Source organism: Sinohyriopsis cumingii, chromosome 5 (assembly GCF_028554795.1).
Source record: "Sinohyriopsis cumingii isolate HCF-2022 chromosome 5, ASM2855479v2, whole genome shotgun sequence".
Taxonomy (NCBI): Eukaryota; Metazoa; Mollusca; class Bivalvia; order Unionida; family Unionidae; genus Sinohyriopsis; species Sinohyriopsis cumingii.
Window position 1 is genome coordinate 71,955,745 of NC_142965.1, and position 20,914 is coordinate 71,976,658.

The following is a 20,914-nucleotide window of genomic DNA, read 5'->3' on the forward strand; positions in this document are numbered from 1 at the left end:
GTACATATAATAAGTGAAATTATCTAATGTTGCTTTTTCCATCTTAATGCATTTGTCAATATAATCTGTAAAGAAGGGTACACAAGACTTTTTGCAAATTTGTTCGTATGTATTTGCTAACTAAAAATACCTGATATAGCTTCATAGTCTGGTTTCCGTCTCCATTTTTGTGGAATAACAATCGTTATGTTCCTGAAATAGGCTCTGTGCTTCGTAGCAGTAAACAGCTTGTCAGAGGCACTGGTAAAAATTGTCTGGCAAATATGATGAAGGGTATGTATTATAAAGTTTTTACAATTCCATTTAATCATCTTGAATATCTTAAAAGGGTATATATATAGCTATATCATTATTTACCTATTTAACCACCTACAAAGAAATATATTGTCTGCGCTTATCTCTCTCTACGCATATATATATATATATATATATATATACACATTCATATATATATATATATATATATATATATATATATATATATATATATATATATATATATATATATACATACATTCAGAAAGAGAGAGAGAGAGAGAGAGAGAGTACAAACGCGTTCACAGTATTACAGCGTGAATGAAATTGGTACTGCCCATTTAAATGAATTTGGTACTGCACAGGTAATAGATAAGTTTAACACTCTCCGCGAAAACGTTTGTACTGTGTCATCAATAGATATAATGATATTTGTGAAGTGGGCGAGAAAAGGAATAATTTTACAAAGATGGAGCAAAGACATTAAACTCATGAACATAAAGGCGTGAACTTAATGTAAAATACGTAACTAAATTATGGTACAAAGGTTCTGGTACTTGAGTGTTAGCTTCATTTTATGGCAGTATATATATATATATATATATATATATATATATATATATATATATATATATATATATATATATATATATATATATATATATATATATATGTATGTATATATGTATATATATATATTCCTGTTGTTATTTTGTGTTAAACGCTATTTCCCGGCACTAGATAGGCTATACATGACGAACAGATAACTCATGGAGGAAGACCCGTGAAAACCCCGGTAAGGACCACCAACTGACAGGAAGCTCCTGGCAAGCTTTCTTACATATCCACATTGGCCAAGTCCGATACTTGAATCCACGCGGACAGACATGAGATTGCAGTTATCGGTAAAGGAGAGGTCTTTCGTCCACTCACCACCTGACCCAATGTGCATTTCTATGCTAAATTTGTGATAACGTATTTTTATCATATTGTCATTGTATAGTATGTACTAAATATGTAGGATATAAAGTACCATATAAACTCATTTTTATTATATTTTCATTGTGTAGTATGACTAATTCCTAGAATATCAAATACTATATAAACTCATTTTTATTATATTTTCATTGTGTAGTATGACTAATTCCTAGAATATCAAGTACTATATAATTCATTTCTATTATATTTTCATTGTGTAGTATGACTAATTCCTAGAATATGAAATGCTATATAAACTCATTTTTATTATATTTTCATTGTGTAGTATGACTAATTCCTAGAATATCAAGTACTATATAAACTCATTTTTATTATATTTTCATTGCGTAGTATGACTAATTCCTAGGATATGAACTACTATATAAGCTCTTTTAAAAAATATGTTCATTGTACGAAATTTCTAGGATATGAAGTACTATACAAACTCGTTTTATTATATTTTCATTATGTGGTATGTACTAAATTTCTAGGATATGAAGTACTAGAAAAACTCATTTTTATTATGTTTTCATTGTGTAGTATATACTAAATTCAAAGGATTTGAAGTACTATATTTTTATCTGATAGGAGACATGTATACAATGGATAACTTCACAGCTTTTACTCCACATATACGCATTTTAATATTTGAAGAGACAAGCACAAAAGTGTTATGATCATTGTAGCGGGTTGAACAAAGAGCTGAAATATATCATACCAGTCATGCTATTAAAAAGTTTAAAAAATCGCATAAAATGTCCATGATTGCAACAAGGACGATAATATTGGCGATAATATTCATGCTAAGGAATTGGGAAAATGAATCATATCCAGGCCATGTCAAGACGTAAACTCAAAAATAGTGTTAATCTTAGTAGAAATGATAATACTCATTGAAAACACTGATCAGAAACGGCGATGATTGTAAGTACGATAACGATGATATTCCAATTATTGTGACATTCATTGTTATCATCCTTATAATTGGTTGTAGTAGTGACAGTAGTTGACTTGTTTACTTTAAAATTAATCGCTATGATGAGGATGACGGTAATATTAAAATTATCGGAGACACATTAAGTAGTCGTGTAGAAACCAACCTTAATCCGGTCTATCAGATGATCATTTTCATCCACGTTGTCGTCAATAACGATGTACAGGCCCTCGTATCCATTGTTCTTCAGTTCCACTAAACTTTTAACACCTATGATTGGCAACAAGAAAATCAGACATCTGAACACGCTGTCCATGGGTTCTGTCTTCGGCAGCTAATACGCGTCTTTTAAAATTTAACAAGTCCTTGTAAGACGTTTTATTATGTTAACAGATAAGGTCTAAATCGATTCCAATCATGCGACAACTAAAATACAAATAACACGACAAGGAAGATTAAAACGAAATATTTACTCTGATCAGAGGTATTATTGCATCAGTTGAATTTATCTGACATAAATATTAGGAATAGTCGTATACAATACATATATCCCTACAATGACATTTACTATTATTCTGCTGTCAATGGGTGATATTGTATACAAAATCAACAATTAGGGTTTTGGGTAAGACTTGGTGAGTAATGTATCATTCAGGATTTGAAATATGGCATGTGTTGCGTAATATTAGATATTTATTTGATTACTCAAAAGCTGACCACAACGATTTATATGCCTAGGACATTCGAGTTTTAAGTATATGGCTTGAAAAGCTGGTTTCAAATGCCTGTGTTACCCATAAAGAATCAATTTATTATTATACTCATCTATGTGTAATCTGTCTTGTCAGTCTCTTGTCAAAATGGGTCGATATATTAAGCCCGTTTTGTTTGTAATGTATTGGACATAGCATTCAAAATAAATCTGACCTAATTTAGGCAGATAATATCAATTGAATTTATATCGGTTTGACAGCTTGCACTCCGCTATCTGATAATTCCATTTTCAGTAAATTTAGTTTATTGACACAAACTGTCGTTTCAAGTGACGTAATATTAACATTATTTAACATATAAAATTTCTTACATTTAGATGTTAGATGAAGTCTTCGGGCATAGTCGAGTTCCGCTAAGTCTTGTCTTTACAATCGGTAAATAAATTAAGCATCGGGCATAAATCGTTGCATTCTAGGAGGATGTGACATGGAACGTAGCTTTGAAATAAATGTCACTGAAAATGTTGTTGTTGTTTTTTTGGGTATAAAGTCAAAGTAAGCACACGATATACTATACATGGCGGTCAGTATATCTTCTGAGAAAGGAACCCGGACAAAAGCCTGGTAAAAACCACCCACTGACGGGATGATACTGGCAAGCTTGCTCATATCTCAACTTTGGCTGAGCTCCAAACTAAACTCCACGCGGACATAGGTGAGACGGCATCGTTGGGTAAAGGCAAACGCTTTAACCCACTCGATCAGCTCATATATTATTATGTAAATTGCAGTAAAATTGTTTATATGAATGTACTTAACTAAAATTGCATATTATTTATCCTATTTATACATGTGTATACATCATGATAAACTAAATAAATTTATAGTGGCAGTTAATTCTTGCAAAGAGAATGGTTGCATGCGTCTCTATAACATTTCGAGTTTCGGAATTAGTTCATTTACACCATTTATCTTTTGTGGTCAACAACATATAAACTTGCCTGAATCTAAAATTAGACGAGGTTTAGAAGATCATGTTTTTGCATTAAAAATAACTACCATATAATGTAGAATACATTATTTATATTACTTGTATTTGAATGGATATGATTCATGATTTAGCGATGTGACTTTCACACACACACACACGCGAGCACACACACACACACACACACACACACACACACACACATATATATATATATATATATATATATATATATATATATATATATATATATATATATATATATATATATATACATACATACATATGTGTGTGTGTGTGTGTGTGTGTGTGTAAATGAAAGCCACACATAACTTTTAAGTTTATTTATCGAGTGGTTTTCTACCCCTATCCGTATATAAGTATCTATAGGCATTTGAGCTGAATATTTTAAGTGCTTTCATCAGATGCTAGAGGTTAAAACAGTGTACGACATGGACCACTTATTCATTTCTAACTTCTAAGTTCTCTTTCTATGTCAGTTTAATTTAAAATTTCTCCAGTTTCTAAATAATTGCCTTCTACAATTTTATATGTGAATGTTCGACATTTTTATAGCTTTAAATGCCTTGATACGGGCCAGCTTATTTGAAATTTACTTTCTGTATGATAATTCATACCTACAACGAGGTCAAATGTATAGTACTGCATAGGAGTTACATGGATTGGCCATTTCATGCAGATCTGAAATGTCATGATCAAATTCTTGTTTCTACCAATAATGGGTACGGCTCAGCTGAAGAGGTAGAAACATATTAATTGTTAAAGCGTCAACCTGTTTCATAATACATGAATGGATCTTGCTGTTTGTATAGCCTTAATATCATAAAATATTTCATCTTATTGAATCCAATAATGAATATCGTGATGATGATTACTAGTTTCACATTGTGGACTGCCTACATACTCAGGGGAAAAATAATAAAATTCCTCAATAGGTGCTGTGATTGCGTTTGTGAATTAAAGTATTTATTCACATATAAATACTTTGCTTTCGCTAGGATTCACAAAACTAAACGTTGGCAAAGTCATTTAACATAAAACATAGAGCTGTTACAATTTCTGTATATTGGAATCGTTTTTCTATATATTTGTCTTTATTTTACAATGGCGCATATTCCGTTTTTCAAGCAATTTTTTAAGCAATGTTTCTCCTCTGATTCAAGCATCCAAAGTTACTACTTTATGATATCTGAGATTCAACGTTAATATTATTGTGTGTGTGTGTGTGTGTGTGTGTGTGAGCGCGCTTGCACACACCGACTTTAAAGACCAACAGAACAAGCATATAATGAACTAAAACGGCAACTGAAGGAATATAATCCGCAAAGTTGATGTCTTGCTTCGATTATAAAATAGTTAAAAGCCAGTGGCTTTGATCTTCAAGTATGGAAGTGACGAAAGAGATAGGAAAAGAAAACTGACATTGGAGGACTGATGCAAGAACAAGCGAGGATCTCGATCTGTTTTCATAGCCCATACTGCAATAATTATCGTTAGACCGATATTGACTGAAATAGTAGTTATTACATTCCACGTAATATATTTGCAATGTAAAAAATCTCTACAACATGAATATACCATTGCATTTTACTGTTCACATCAAATTGTATGATCCTAAGTCATCAGCAATTACACATATGCAAAGAACGCAAACTTCTACTGTATTCCTATATTGCACACAAGATATTGAATAGTTTACTCGTGCATATTTATGATATAGTTTTTGATTCCCAATTTGAAATTTTGATTTTTGTCTTTCTGTTGTATCCATTAAAACCATGTCACCCGAATGACAACATGTAGAAAAGCAGAGTTATGCATAGAAATTCGAGAAAATGTTTGCTTGAGCAGAAATGACCTAACAGTCAGTACTAGGCCAACCAAGATTTTACCTACAATATGTTATATGAGATTGAATGTATGACGTGTGTTTCGAAATCTCAGGTATTATATCTTAACTTAATATTTACCTGAAAGATTTACCTGGAAGGTTTACAGAGTGAGGGCCTTCGTGTGTATTACCTATATGGTTTGAACGTCTTTGTTTAAATTCCAGCGTTTCCCATAACAAATCAATTTATTATCTAATTGGTTTGTATTTATAAGTATTCTGTCATGTCGTTATCTTGACGATATTGGCGAACAGATTAAGCCATTGTAGCATGTAGTGTTTTGTATAAAATGCTAAAAAATTGACTTAATATATCTAACTAAACTCAACTGAATTGGCATTGATTTGAGTGGTTGCGGTTTCCGATTTTAACATATCTGAGGTTAAGGCAAGTAAGATACCCATACAGTTAATTTCCATTGAAGGTAAGTTAACTTGATTTTAAGCTTTAAAGGTCCAACATTTTAGGTCTTTTAATTTGTACTTACAACAATATCGTGTTGAGATACATGGGAGCTTGACAATATGTTAGCATTTTAACCAACATGAATTAATCATTCGTATTCTGTGTATATGTGACAAGTAAACGAACTATTTATTAAACTTCACTGACAATATATCATATAATGTGCACTTAAGTCAGGCTACTGCTTCATGGCATGTATATTTACCATGATTGTAAATTGTCATGGAAAAGTAATAGATAGATGATATGTACGTTTTTGAGTAGACATAAGAAAATATATTTCAAGGTGAATTGGAAACATTTAATTGGCCATAGTAACAAAGGCAAGAGTGACACCACAGAATGTTTCCACATCACCGTCCATAGCATGGATTTGTTTCCCCTGCTACTACTCTATGGTCTTTGACTTAGTGAAACCATCAAGTTTATCAAAATTCAAAACATAGTTTAATTCTCTCTCTCTCTCTCTCTCTCTCTCTCTCACACACACACACACACACACATATGCGTGTGTGTCTTTGTCTGTGTTTGTAACATTAGCACATAAGAGTTTGCATTAATTTACAGTTTTACATTATCTAAATAAGACTTTGTGTGTTTTTGCAGTTTATGTTTATGAACAAACCGTTTTACTTTCAGTAACTGAAGTAAAGATTAAAGGATGAATGTTATAAGTCATGCTTTAATATCCGCTGTTTTGTTAGTGGAAATACAAGCACGTAAGTCTGACTTTTGTTCACAATTTAAAACAAATACCTGTTAAAATAAGTAAATAGCATCTAACTACAAAATAAAGCACTTGAATGTAACCTCGCATGTGTGTGTTTGTGTGTTTGTGTGTGTGTCTGTGCAATAAAGCGCGTTAATAACAAAAATGACATGTACATAGACTGTTAAATTCTTTAATCTGTATTTAGATATCCAATAATAATAATAATAATAATAATAATAATTATTGTTATTATTATTATTATAGCAATTGTGTAAACTGTAACAATATTGACCATCTTTATGCGGCTTTTCTCAGTTTCCAGCTACGTTACGACTTTTCAGTCTAACATTAATAAATGGAAAGGTGTGAAACCAATTAGTTTCTTAATAAGCTACACAAAACTTATTTCCCTAAAATATAAAAGCAAAACAAATAAAAAATACCTTACAGTATGGTCCTCATTAGTCTGCATATTTATGCCACAAACATTTCTGAAACATTACTGTTTGGTCCCAATTGGTAGAATGAAGGTGTCAGTTTATGCTGCATTTTAGTTTGCATTCGTAACTTGTCACGTATTGCACAACTTATATATTTTAATTTTTTTGAATGTTTGACACACCCAAATCAGGTGACTAGTTGTACGAGTTTTGGCAGATGAAATGACAGCGTTCACCGAGTTTTTAAAAATGTATTTATAAGAAGCAGATTACCTGCAACATATTGCACCTTTATAAGCAAATAAAAGATCTTTTCGCCGAAAAGTGATCAGCATGTATTCAGCTCCTCTAAAGTTTATTCTTCACGTTTATTAAATTTTATTTGCCTGGTCGTCTTTTTGAAAATATCCAGCATTTCATTAACTTTGCTTCGTTTGAGATTTACATGTCACATTGATTTGACTATGGTGTCGTACATAAAGCATCTGGCTCCATTGTATTTTGCCTTTCGGTCATTCTGGATCTAGTTTGGTTCTTTATTTAAAGTATCTGCTGTAGCTATTTATAAATTAAAAAAATAATGCAACTTCCTTGTTCAGAAAATTCTGGAGGATGTCAATCGAAAACTATACTTCCGGATTCTATCAAAAGAGGAACTTCTAACGTCTCCAAACCCGGACAACAGTTTGTATCTGATGATGCCATTATAGATGGGTGGTATTCTGTAGCAGCTGGAACCCGTTTGGCCACCAATGCCTCTGAACTTAAAATTGGATCATGTGGAACGCTCTTCCCAATATGGCTCAATGGTATGATTTGATTAAACTTCCTGTACAAATTGCTGTTGAAAACTTCTGATCACGTTATAATTATAAAGAAAAAGATCTCATATGTTTTCACGTAAAGTAGAATAGCCAAATGCTATTTATACAAGTTTGTTTAAGTCACAACTATATATATATATATATATATATATATATATATATATATATATATATATATATATATATATATATATATATATAAATCGATAAGGTACTTCATCAATGAATAACATTCTGATTGAACATTCTTTGTTACACCATTTATCTCGTATATGAAGAGTTTTATACGAATCTTATGACCTATTACTATTTATTTATTATTAACTACAGCTTAATCGATTACCTAGTGGGATCTGCTCAGTTATGGTATAAATTGAGCTAGACTTTTAACACTATCATAGTCATAATCCTTCATTATTTTTAATTCTTTATATACCTAAAGGTACGCATCCATCAATAACCGGAGAAACGTTGACTGTGACGGCGTGTATGAAAACGTATTTTGATGTATGCCACTCGCTATTTCCGGTACAGATTATGAACTGCGGAACCCATTATACATACTACTTGAAACAAACCGATGTGAATTCAGCTTTTTGCATTGGTAAGAAATATATTTTACAGTCATTAATAGGATGACTTCCATGTGAAGCAAAACGAATAAGCACATAAGAGTTTGCATTAATTTACAGTTTTATATCATCTATAAAGGACTTCGTGTGCTTTTGCAGTCTATGTTTAAGAACAAACTGTTTTACTTTCAGTAACTGCAGAAAAGATTAAAGGATGAATGTTATAAGTCATATTTTAATATCAGCTGTTTTGTTAGTGGAAATACAAGCACGTAAGTCTGACTTTTGTTCACTATTTAAAACAAATACCTGTTAAAATAAGTAAATAGCATCTAACTACAAAATAAAGCACTTGAATGTAACCTCGCATGTGTGTGTGCGTGAGTGTGTTTCTGTGTGTGTGTGTCTGCTCAGTAAAGCGCGTTAATAATAAAAATGACATATACATAGACTGTTAGTTTCTTAATAAGCAACACAAAACTTATTTCCCTAAAATATAAAAGCAAAACAAATAAAAAATACCTTACAGTATGGTCCTCATTAGTCTGCATATTTATGCCACAAACATTTCTGAAACATTACTTTTTGGTCCCAATTAGTAGAATGAAGGTGTCAGTTTATGCTGCATTTTAGTTTGCATTCGTAACTTGTCACGTATTGCACAACTTGTACATTTTTATTTTTTTACAATTTGACGCATCCGAATCAGATGACTAGTTGTAAGAGTTTTTGCAGATGAAATGACAGCGTTCACCGAGTTTTTAAAAATGTATTTATAAGAAGCAGATTATCTGCAACATATTGCACCTTTATAAGCAGATAAAAGATCTTTTCGCCGAAAAGTGATCAGCATGTATTCAGCTCCTCTGAAAGTTTAGTCTTCACGTTTATTAAATTTTATTTGCCTGGTCGTCTTATTGAAAATATCCAGCATTTCATTAACTTTGCTTCGTTTGAGATTTTCATGTCACATTGATCTGACTATGGTGTCGTACATAAAGCATCTGGCTCCATTGTATTTTGCCTTTCGGTCATTCTGGATCTAGTTTGGTTCTTTATTTAAAGTATCTGCTGTAGCTATTTATAAATAAAAAAAAATAATGCAACTTCCTTGTTCAGAAAATTCTGGAGGATGTCAATCGAAAACTATACTTCCGGATTCTATCAAAAGAGGAACTTCTAACGTCTCCAAACCCGGACAACAGTTTGTATCTGATGATGCCATTATAGATGGGTGGTATTCTGTAGCAGCTGGAACCCGTTTGGCCACCAATGCCTCTGAACTTAAAATTGGATCATGTGGAACGCTCTTCCCAATATGGCTCAATGGTATGATTTGATTAAACTTCCTGTACAAATTGCTGTTGAAACCTTCTGATCACATTATAATTATAAAGAAATGCGATCTCATATGTTTTCACGTAAAGTAGAATAGTCAAATGCTATTTATACAAGTTTGTTTAACTCACAACTATATATATATATATATATATATATATATATATATATATATATATATATATATATATATATAAATCGATAAGGTACTTCATCAATGAAAAAAATTCAGATTGAGCATTCTTTGTTACACCATTTGTCTCATGTACGAAGAGTTGTATACGAATCTTATGACCTATTACTATTTATTAATTATTAACTACATAGACTTTGAACATTATCATTGTCGTAAACCCTCATTATTTTTAATTATTTTTATACCTAAAGGTACGCATCCATCAATAACCGGAGAAACGTTGACTGTGACGGCGTGTATGAAAACGTATTTTGATGTATGCCACTCGCCATTTCCGGTAGAGATTATAAACTGCGGAACCCATTATACATACTACTTGAAACACACCGATGTGAATTCAGCTTTTTGCATTGGTAAGAAATATATTTTACAGTCATTAATAGGATGACTTCCATGTGAAGCAAAAGCTAAAATGGTAAGATAAAAATGTGTGTCAACTTAAGATTTGAACGTTCAACTAAATGACTTAAAACGCATTCCGCTTGAGATAGGTAGTTAATGTACGTTTTACCTTAAAAACAAACGTTTACCGAATAAGGAAATAATGCATATAATCATATCGCACACACCGACAACTTAACTATGCAAGTGTACATCGAACGGTCCTATATTTTGCAGATAAGTTACTTTAACGATATATGGATATACAGGTCATTATTCTTTCTTCCTATGCAACGGAATACAATGAAATTGATCCATGCCCCTTCAATTCATTTACACCATTTTATTGTCCATTATTGTACAATATTTAAATATAAGATTAGGGTTGGGGATAAATTATAATTTTCGAATTTGTTTATACTCTGCTTTTGAGTCCATACCTAGAATACTTAGAAGAAATTCTTGCTCACAAGAACAGAGATGGAAAGATGAGGTTCCCTCTTAAGCTCATAACAAAGAACTGTTGTTTAATATATATATATGTATCATAGACAGGGAACGAGAAATCGTTATATGTGCCAATTACAGTCCATCAATAGACATAAATCAAACTTTCTTTTCAACTTTTTAAATGGAAAGACTGGTAGTGCGTGAGTTTCGGGTGGCTTAATCGTGTGTACCAATTGCATTGTTCTCCCCGAAAAATGGACGGAATCGTTGTTTACTACGGCAGAGATTCAAAGGAATCTAATGCTTCCGTGGAGTAACTTGACACCATTTCCAAGCAGAAAATTTTGTATGTTCTGGCTTTTTCTTCTGTGATTATCTGATTCGGATATTTAATAGGTAAATGAGACAAAATATTCATTGATATTGTTACTTAAAAAGTAGTTGATAAATGTGCATCCAATGATTGGGATAAACAAGACAAAACAAATACAAAAAACAAAATCAATGTCGAACAGTTTGGCAGTTTGGCCTTCGATCGTTGTTTTCCCTATTTCCAAAGGAACATTCGTCAACAATTTAGTGTTCTTAAATGAGTTAGGTACCAAATTGCAAAGTAGGTTTCCTGTAATCAATCCAGGAAATATATATTCAACAAACTCTTATTTCGTATTTATATATAATTTTACACTGGAATGATTAGTCAGTGCCAAATACAAGGATATAATTCCAGACATATGACCTATAATTAGTCCTATCTCAAATTGATAAACACACACACACACACACACACACACACACACACATATATATATATATATATATATATATATATATATATATATATATATATATATATATATATATATATATATATATATATATATATATATAGTCAGTGCCAAATACAAGGATATAATTCCAGACATATGACTTATAATTAGTCCTATCTCAAATTGATAAACACACACACACACACACACACACACACACACACACACACACATATATATATATATATATATATATATATATATATATATATATATATATATATATATATATATATACGAATGATTGCTTATATATAAATGAGGCCATTTTTACGAAACTAATCCTGTTACCAAAATATCCTGGAAATACTATCATTGCAACTCTCCATAATAAAACAAAAAATAAGCTCTATCAAAGATACAAACTGATACGATTATACAGCTAACATTTTTCATTGCTTCCTTGCAATATATCCAATTATGAAATTACGTTTTCCTTTATTTTCGGTAAATGATATTTGTCTTCCAAATATCGTTACAAATCACGGAACAATGAAGTTACATGTCCTGGAAATAAATCACAGTGAAAAAAAGTTTTGTATTTGCTACGTCTGTGTTGTTGTCATAGCTGTCGTTGTTTGCTTTCTGGGGGGAATCTTTACACCAAATCATTTCATCACAAGGTGTCTTGCCAATGCAGAATTCGGGTATAAACTACTATAATCTGCAACAGAATCATAGACTGTTATTTATTTATTTATTTATTTATTTATTTTAATAGAGATAATAGGAGGGACTTCGGAGAACACAACTGATGTGTCTACTCCACTGGCACTATACTCTACTCCAACGGCTATGGCTATTATCACAACAGACTTCCGTGGAGCAACTTTGCGTCACCCAGGTAATGCTACATACTTCGGGGATGACAGTGCTAGGAAGCTGGAGTCCATCCTAAAAACGACAACTATTGTGTTTTCCGCGGTGATTCTATGTCCAATGACTGTTCTCCTAGTGGCCTTCCTTTTCAAACTAAAGAAACGGAAAACGAGGTAAGATAGTTTACAGAAGTATGCCAAGAAATACGATTTCTTTCCCATTTTCTAAAAATAGCTCTAACCAAGCATCTTGGCCAACTGTAGGCCAACTGTAGTGTCGTCCCAGCGAAGATGGTTCATTTGGCACTACACTCGTCCTTATGCCTAAATCATCGAATCAACACATGCCTTGTTTTCTTAATCCTTTTTTCGTTGTCGCATACGTGTATTGGTGTACTTACGTAAAGATCAGGTCAACCTTTTTAAAGATTTTTATAGTTGCTGCTTATTAATCGAAGATATATATTTAAATACACTTAACCCTCATCACACACACACACACACACACACACACACACACACAAAGAGTGACGCCGGTGACGAGTTGTGTGCATTTGGTATGATTATTTAAATACAGATTATCGGTAGTAATGATTTTCCCGATACTTCTGAGTTTAAATAATGTCGACCTTCCTCACATGTTGGGTGCATATGTATGTAGTTGTAGGAGATTGAATGGGTAGTAGTATCGTCCTCTGATATATGCGATATTGGGTATGTGATAAGAAACATTATTTGAAACGCATTTAGTGTCTCATACTTCAATGAATACAATAACCAGTTCTTAGCACCTTTAAAAAGCGGAAAGGAGAAGAAAAACATTAACTTGTCTATCGCATGCTTGTGGCTGAAGTCTGTATATTCCATATAGGAAAAGACCCGAGGTATTTAAAGATTTACACGTGAACTAGTAAAATCATCACAGCGATTCGAGTTGACTGGATACGCGTATTCAGTTATGTACATGGAGAGAAATTATTTTATCAGCGCCACCATTCCACTAGTTAGAGCAAAGCTTGATGTGCTTATGATAGTTGCTGTTGTCGCAAGTCCAGAAACACTCTGGCCAACGATTGCTTCGGAGATAAATTGCTCAGCAGGTTGGCTTTATTCAGCAACGACACGCGCAATCACTTCCAAAGAAACATTTTCTTTACTAATACAGCATTCGTGCAATCTTAGAAAATATATTCCCGGGCAATATTTGCTATTGTGCGTTCTTGGAACCGGGCACTACATTTCTATAGAACTATACTGATTACAGATTGACTTTTACAATCGCTTTCGCACAAGAACTGTTACGCTAACACATGTTTCCTCGTTGAATAACAGCCGAGATATTTCTCGTCTTAGTTGTTTCAGTGTTGGTCTATGGTAATGTAACCGACTGGTTTCGGCGTTGAATTTTACTTCATCATTTTAGTAATAGTCTTTGGTTAATTTCAGGTCTGACTAATGCAATGGCTCCTAGCTAGCCGAGAGTGTGTAGTGGTACAGTCGGCAGGTGGTTCCATCACTCAATTTCTATCTTACCCTAGTATTGATTACATCTGAGTGTATACAAGTGTCTGTTAACATCACTACGAAGCAAGTGGAACAAAGTACTATCGATATTATTATTAGATTCTGCAAAATCAATGACGATGGCTGAATCCGTCACGCACATGTCATGCTAAATCTTAAACACAAACGCATTAGACGGTAAAGTAGATGTCCCAAAAGCCGTTGTATCTCTAGGTCTTTCAATCTTAACTTCATCATCAGCGGCTAATATATGACAAATTCGTAACCAGCATTGGCTGGGTTGTCAATACGCGGTACTAACGACAAACAGTATAACGCTAAACATTTATCAACATCGCCATTCTACCTCAACAAATCTGTTATTCCTGTTAAGATAAATAAGAATGATCAGCACTCGTGCAAATTTAAAATATGACCTTTAGGCCTATGAAGGCCACTTTTCTCTATTTCTTTGGTTAATATTACTCTAACACCAGGCCGACCAATTCAAGCAACAGCCTCCAAAATGCTGAGCGCATAACGAGGCAGCTGTTAGTACCATTTTCATAAGTCTTTGGTATGACTAGGCCGGGCATCGAACCCATGACCCCCTGCATTATAGGCGGACGCTCTAACCCCTAGGCCACCTGAGCGGTCTTCTCGGTGAGACTATACTAATTAGGCCATCTAGGACTATTAATGTATACAGTAAACAGAAGATAAAAAGATGAAGCTCGTATATAAACTTATCAGCGCTGGCAAAACATAATGTATGCACGATATTAAACAATATTTAAACCAATTCTTGTTAGTATCACTATTTCATTGCCAGTAGTTTTCATTCGTGTACGTGTCACATGCACGGTATCGCTCGTTTCATCAATGTCACATGGTCCCAAACATTTGACATTTTAGTATGATAATTATGTCTCTGAGGTTATTCATTACTAGCAGACTGCCCACGAGAAGGGTGGTCGAGGAGAGGCATACATCAACGTAGTCTTAAAACCTGTTTAGCCTTATGTCATTTTCTAGACGGTTCAGAAAAGAACTTAGAAAAGATATATAAAAAGTTAAACCGAGTGATAATAGTATAATCATAGCTACAGACCTCTCATTATATTCCATTTTTCCATAAAGATTAAGGGTCGAGGGGATAATGGTGGGACTTTGCGATTTCGTATATTCTACCAAAGTACGAGCACTACCATCAAACAACACAGCCCAAGTCTTTGAATCTATAATGTTATGTATGCAGCATATTTTATTTTGGAATAATAATGGCAGCAATAAGCAAATAGCTGTTTTACTGATAATGCTGATTATGACGATATTGGTATAAGTGCATAGTAAATTCTACATGAATTGTTTTGAAGTTATATGGTGTTCATGCATAGAAGAAAACTGTTCCTAATTTAAGATGAATCGTTTATCCGAAAATTATCAGCAAATAAAAGCCGATCCCCCTGAATACTACAACTTATTAAAACAAAATTCTCATCTGGTTTTATATATTTATTGACCCTTTATAGAAAACAACAACATAATAATAATAATAATAGTAATAATCATCATCATCATCATCATCATCATCATCATCATCATCATCATTCACAAAACAAGCTGACAACGACGAGATGAAATTATAATGATACTAAAATGTCATGAAACTATTAATATAATTTGCAATTTTCGTCAATACTTACAAAAAACAAGTTTCTTTACAATGTTTGGATATGGTTACAAGTTTAATATAAAGGATGAGGAATAAAGAATCTACAAAACACTTAGAATCAATCCTGAGATTTATCAATTGCGCTATCATTCGATTTATTGATTAATAAATATAACTGTTATCAAAAGTCGGGCAAGGTATCCACAGGTTGTATATTTTACATCTTTTAGTTTGCACTATTTCAAGCAAGTTTCCATACTTGATATAAAGTTATAAGTGTATGCTGTTTTCTAAATATCCATCATCGCAGGGAACGGGCAACATTACGCGACTCTCCTTTATCAAACTTGGTGGCATAAGAGTTTATATTGAACTTTCCTAGAAGATGATCATTGCGGTCCAGTCTGCTTATTTCCTCCTTACATTCAAAAACCCTGAACACGATGCAGTACATCGAGTGATAATTGTGGCCCTTTGGTAGCCAGTAACAATTCGTTAAATCCAGCAAGTTATTTCAACCTAAGTAAAGATTGTTATCCTAGTTTGCCGCCTAGTTGGCGTCATACGATAAGGATGGGTTTCTCATAGCGTGGTGTATTCATTTAGAGGGTGAACAAGTAAGTTTTAAAGATCAATGTTGTTCGAATATACTTTACCTGTGTTTACATTTTTAATAGTTTGACGTTTTATTGCTAATTAATCAATATTATTCTTTTTTAGGCTAATGAAAGTGAGGGATCAGGAAAAGGAAATGCCAGTTTTCTTCATCCCAACAAGCAATGGTTGGATGAAGGCAGAGGAAATGAAGATCAAATCACTTAGCGAGCCTCTCGTTGTAACAGATTTAGAGACCATACATTGCAGTAGAAAAAATAAGGAAATGAGCTGAGTTTAAGAAATGTTCAATTCTATATTTAGATTTGTGTTTTCTAATATCAGTTTCTACGCATGTATGAATCTAGCTGACACTTTCGACAGAGTGGCTTCGTTTAAGACTCTCGCCCTTCTCTGGGCCGTCTACTAGTAACCGTTAGTTTACTACCATATTAACACTTGCCGATCGTAGGCACAAACAGTTTTATTGGTCTGTGTAGAAAATAAGCTGAGATACTGTTTTCTATATAGTTTTATGGCATACATATATTTAATACCATGAAAGTTAACTTCACAAAAAGATGATCTTCGTTTTCAAACGTGTCTTGAAGTCCTTGGCTTTGTCTTCATTACTTTCGCCATTGTTTGCTTAGTACAGAGAGCTTAAAGTGTGACATAAATCTGGTCTGAATATATTGCAGAATTATAATAGATAAGTATAGTTTTGCTGATAATACCATTCAATAAAATTGTTCTATATGATATTATTGATTTCATATACAGCAAGTTCAAAAACTCCCAAAATAATATTGAACATTTTCCAGTCTAAAAGACTGTAACAATAAAATCTTAGTATTATAAGTATGGCCTATGGCCAGAGTGGTGAGAACGAGTTCGTGACTTGTCCATTCTTGAGTTTCAAGGGATATTAGCCCAATACGTGTACCTAAATCCTGGGTGGGTAGATAAAATTCAAGAGAACATATACCTGGTGGCCACCTACTCCACTGACAAACCCCAATCTACGTACAGGCACGATTCGAACTCGGCTCAGATAATCTTGCTACTAGCATAAAATATTCGGTCCACGTGCCCACCATGCACTACTGAATATAATTTTAGTCTCCATTCGCCAATAAATTAGACCTAAATGCTACAATATCATATAAATACGTTTATTTTACATACATACATACATACATACATACATACATACATACATACATACTCATGTTAGATATGTGCAATAAATTCGTTATGACAATGGTCGTCTAATTAGGGAAACGACATTATTGTTGCTCATGGTATCAGCCTTCGTTTCTTTCATCTATGGTTCTGAATTTACCAAGAATTCTTCAAGGAATCCCATGAATTTAAATTTCAGTAAAATTCCAATGACCAATCAGAAACCCTCTACATATTTTAAACAGACAGTCGAAAGTATGCATGCGACATAGCCTTCAGTCGTCTTTTTGGATGAAGAAGCAATGCGATCTCGTATCAGTATATGTCTAGTGGCAAGGATAAAGACAGTTGTTTTATAATATCCTTCATCATTATCATCGTCGTAGTCTTTCTCTTAAATTACGTTATTATTTTAAATGGCGCTGTAAGAGAACCAGTAGTAATTGTTGTTTCTGTTGCTGTTATCCTTCTTCTGTGTCTTCTTCTGGTAGCAACTACATTAGCGCTAATAGTATAAGTTCTTTTTTTTTTTACACATGCGTATGCGTTACTAGATACGAAACAACGCCGCAGTAGTTAATACATTGATGGACATAAAGACAGAGGGTTGAAAGGCATAATGTGGGGACTTCATAAAAATAACAAGAGAGAATTGACTGAAATATTGCTGCACACAAATTATTGTTGTGTTTTTATATGCATGAAATCCATTAATTATTAAACATCAGGCTCGTCTTGCCTGATTATACTTGCAAAAAATGCACAATAGAAAGAAAATTAAATGCCTGTCACGGAATGAATGGAGATGAAATTCGGCAGAATGAATCTCGTATACTGTGTGTGTACATTATCCAAAAATCTTATCATGTATACTTTAACAAGAAATGCAACTCACTACAGCCACCATTTAGACTTAAAAAATATTTTTGTATTCATACACTCGCACGCACACACACATGTATGTGTGTGTGCGCACATAAATATATAAAACAGAACACACATTGTGAGTGCCGTTTTCATGCTTTATTTCAAGGACCGATACTTATATAATCAGAATATAATATATTTTGCTTTTGTTATGTATAATTTAAGGGTTCGTTTGTCAGTTGTTTTTAAAAATTATTTCGTTACATGCCATTGTAATGTAACATTCAGCAGCAGGGAAGGTGGACAGACCTCGTTTGTTCTCACCGGGAAACCTTCCTACGAGAATTATTTCGTATGGAACGTTTATTTCCACTTTTGAAGGCTGCTACCGGGTCTTATTTTGGTGTTTTTCAGACCCCTTGATTTTCGTGTGTACATAAAAACATCTGCGCGCAGGCAAATGGTTTTCAAGCAATTGAGCGTCATAGAGGACCCACCTTCCCTGCTGCTCCTCGTATTAATGTTGAGTTGGAATAAATTTGTTAGAATGAAAAATATTGTCGTGAATTGAAATTATTCATATATAAATAATAATGAGCATTGGAGAACCACATTCTGCTAGATTAGCACGAGAAAGATTAGCCGCTCTAAAGACATTTATTCCCATAAGAGAATCTCTCAAGAGAAAAATTCGAGCATATGAGGACGCAAAACGCGGATTTGGTGAATTATCTTCGGAATTATTCAAACCCGTTACTGAAATGACTGAACAAGTAGTATTCGGTGCTATTAAAGACCCTGAAATAAGAAAACGTGGAATTTTTCCCGTACTAAAGAAAATTGAGGAACAAACTGCACCGGTACCTAGACCAGTAGCGGCTGAAATGGCAACGCAAGCAACGGGGGAAGAAGAAGAAAAACAAGAACCAAATGTTAATTTGGCTCTGCTTAATAAATTTAAGCCATTTGCCGTTAATCAGATTAGAGGAACTGAGAATGATGTTGATTTATCTGAGTTCATTTATAACAATTTTGATAACAGACACGAGTGTTTAGAACCAAAATTTGCCAATAAGGAATGGGTCAAGTGGATATATCGTATTAATCATAATAAAACTCAGGCTAAAGGAGCTGAATTTGAATCATTTAGAAGAACACTATCGGAATATATTCAATCACTGAAGCCTCCACCAACTCCATCCCCGCCTCCACCATCTCCATCCCCGCCTCCACCATCTCCATTATTTTCTCCTTCTTTACCCTCACGTCCGCCTACTCCGGTATTTCCCTCAGGTTTATCCTCAGATCCATCTACTCCATCCGTTCCTATTCCTCCACCGCGTAAAAAACGCACTAAAAAACATCAACCTGCAACATCGCAGCCAGAACCTACCAAAAAAGAAGAACCCGAAGCCACCGGTAGCGGTTATAACACAATCTGCCCCGATAGCGTTGTTAACGATGTATCTCGACTAGAAGTACTTATTGGAGGAAAACGAGCCGGAAATAACTCTCGCGAAATAATCAACGAAGCGACAGATATTTGTCAGCGATTATTTCGTGGTGGCATCATGAACGTTCACGAATACAGGGAACTCGTCGACGAACTAATCGATTAGATTGTAGTAAATAAATAATGATAGTTCACAGATATCAACGCAGACCAGCCCAGGTTCGCGTAGTGAACTCTAGATTACCTGTATATAAATACGTTCACGGTAACGGATTGGGCGATTCCATCGTAAGTTTTTTTTACGAGAGTCGCTCCTAAAGTCGGACCTATCGCTAAACAACTTGGAATGAAAGCCATAGGAAAAATAGGCGAAACGGTCGTCTCTGGAATTGGTGATATAGCTAGTAAAGGATTTAATTATCTGCGAGGTAAAATATCAAAATTGCTAGGTTGGGGAAAGAAAAAACAACCACCTGCGCCGGTCGTATTACCTAGCACGGACGTAATGCCTGGCGACGTCGGCAAGATAATAAATGGCGCAGCGAATAAGAAATTAGCAGAATTAGTTAACAAGAAAGTTGATAAGGAAGTTAATAAAGAAATTAATAAGGAGGTCAATAAAGAAATAGCGCGTCAAGACCAAATAGCGCGTCAAGAAATAGCAAATACGAGTTTTATATCGGGTAGCGGTCTTCGTTTTAGAAGATAATCTTTATAATAAATGTTTGCACGGGCATCTAACGAAGCTTTCAACATGGACGAACCCGTAAGCAGGGACACTTCGGTGCGCGATTATCAATATTATTCGTACGACACGGTAGTACCAAATT

General features: G+C 33.7%; 2 protein-coding genes across 4 annotated transcripts in view; one reads left to right on the top strand and one right to left on the bottom strand.

Annotated features, from left to right (window-relative positions):
- LOC149799422 (calcium-activated chloride channel regulator 1-like) overlaps positions 1–2,571 on the bottom strand; it is a 47,409-nt gene extending 44,838 nt beyond the window's left edge. Inside the window, exons 1-2 of one of the 2 annotated variants that reach the window (XR_016421171.1) lie at positions 2,334–2,569; positions 131–254 (exon numbers count right to left, since the gene is read on the bottom strand). Coding sequence is in view for 1 of the 2 variants with exons in the window: in XM_089958769.1 (XP_089814895.1) it covers positions 131–254; positions 2,334–2,483 (274 nt within the window). In the remaining variant the exon portion in view is untranslated. Of the gene's footprint in view, positions 1–130; positions 255–2,333 lie in introns of both variants that reach the window. The other variant, XM_089958769.1, reaches the window with a different exon arrangement.
- LOC149799423 (uncharacterized) lies at positions 1,117–19,128 on the top strand. Of its 2 annotated transcripts, none has more exons than XM_089958771.1 (8): positions 1,117–1,230; positions 6,886–6,965; positions 7,998–8,207; positions 8,665–8,826; positions 9,914–10,123; positions 10,520–10,681; positions 12,711–12,981; positions 16,706–19,128. In XM_089958771.1, the coding sequence occupies exons 2-8, from the start codon at positions 6,908–6,910 to the stop codon at positions 16,872–16,874; spliced, it is 1,242 nt and encodes a 413-aa protein (XP_089814897.1). In that variant the 5' UTR covers positions 1,117–1,230; positions 6,886–6,907; the 3' UTR covers positions 16,875–19,128. The 2 variants fall into 2 exon arrangements, with proteins under 2 accessions (XP_089814897.1, XP_089814896.1); XM_089958770.1 differs by lacking the exon at positions 1,117–1,230 and adding an exon at positions 6,084–6,205.
- Positions 19,129–20,914: the final 1,786 nt, after the last annotated feature.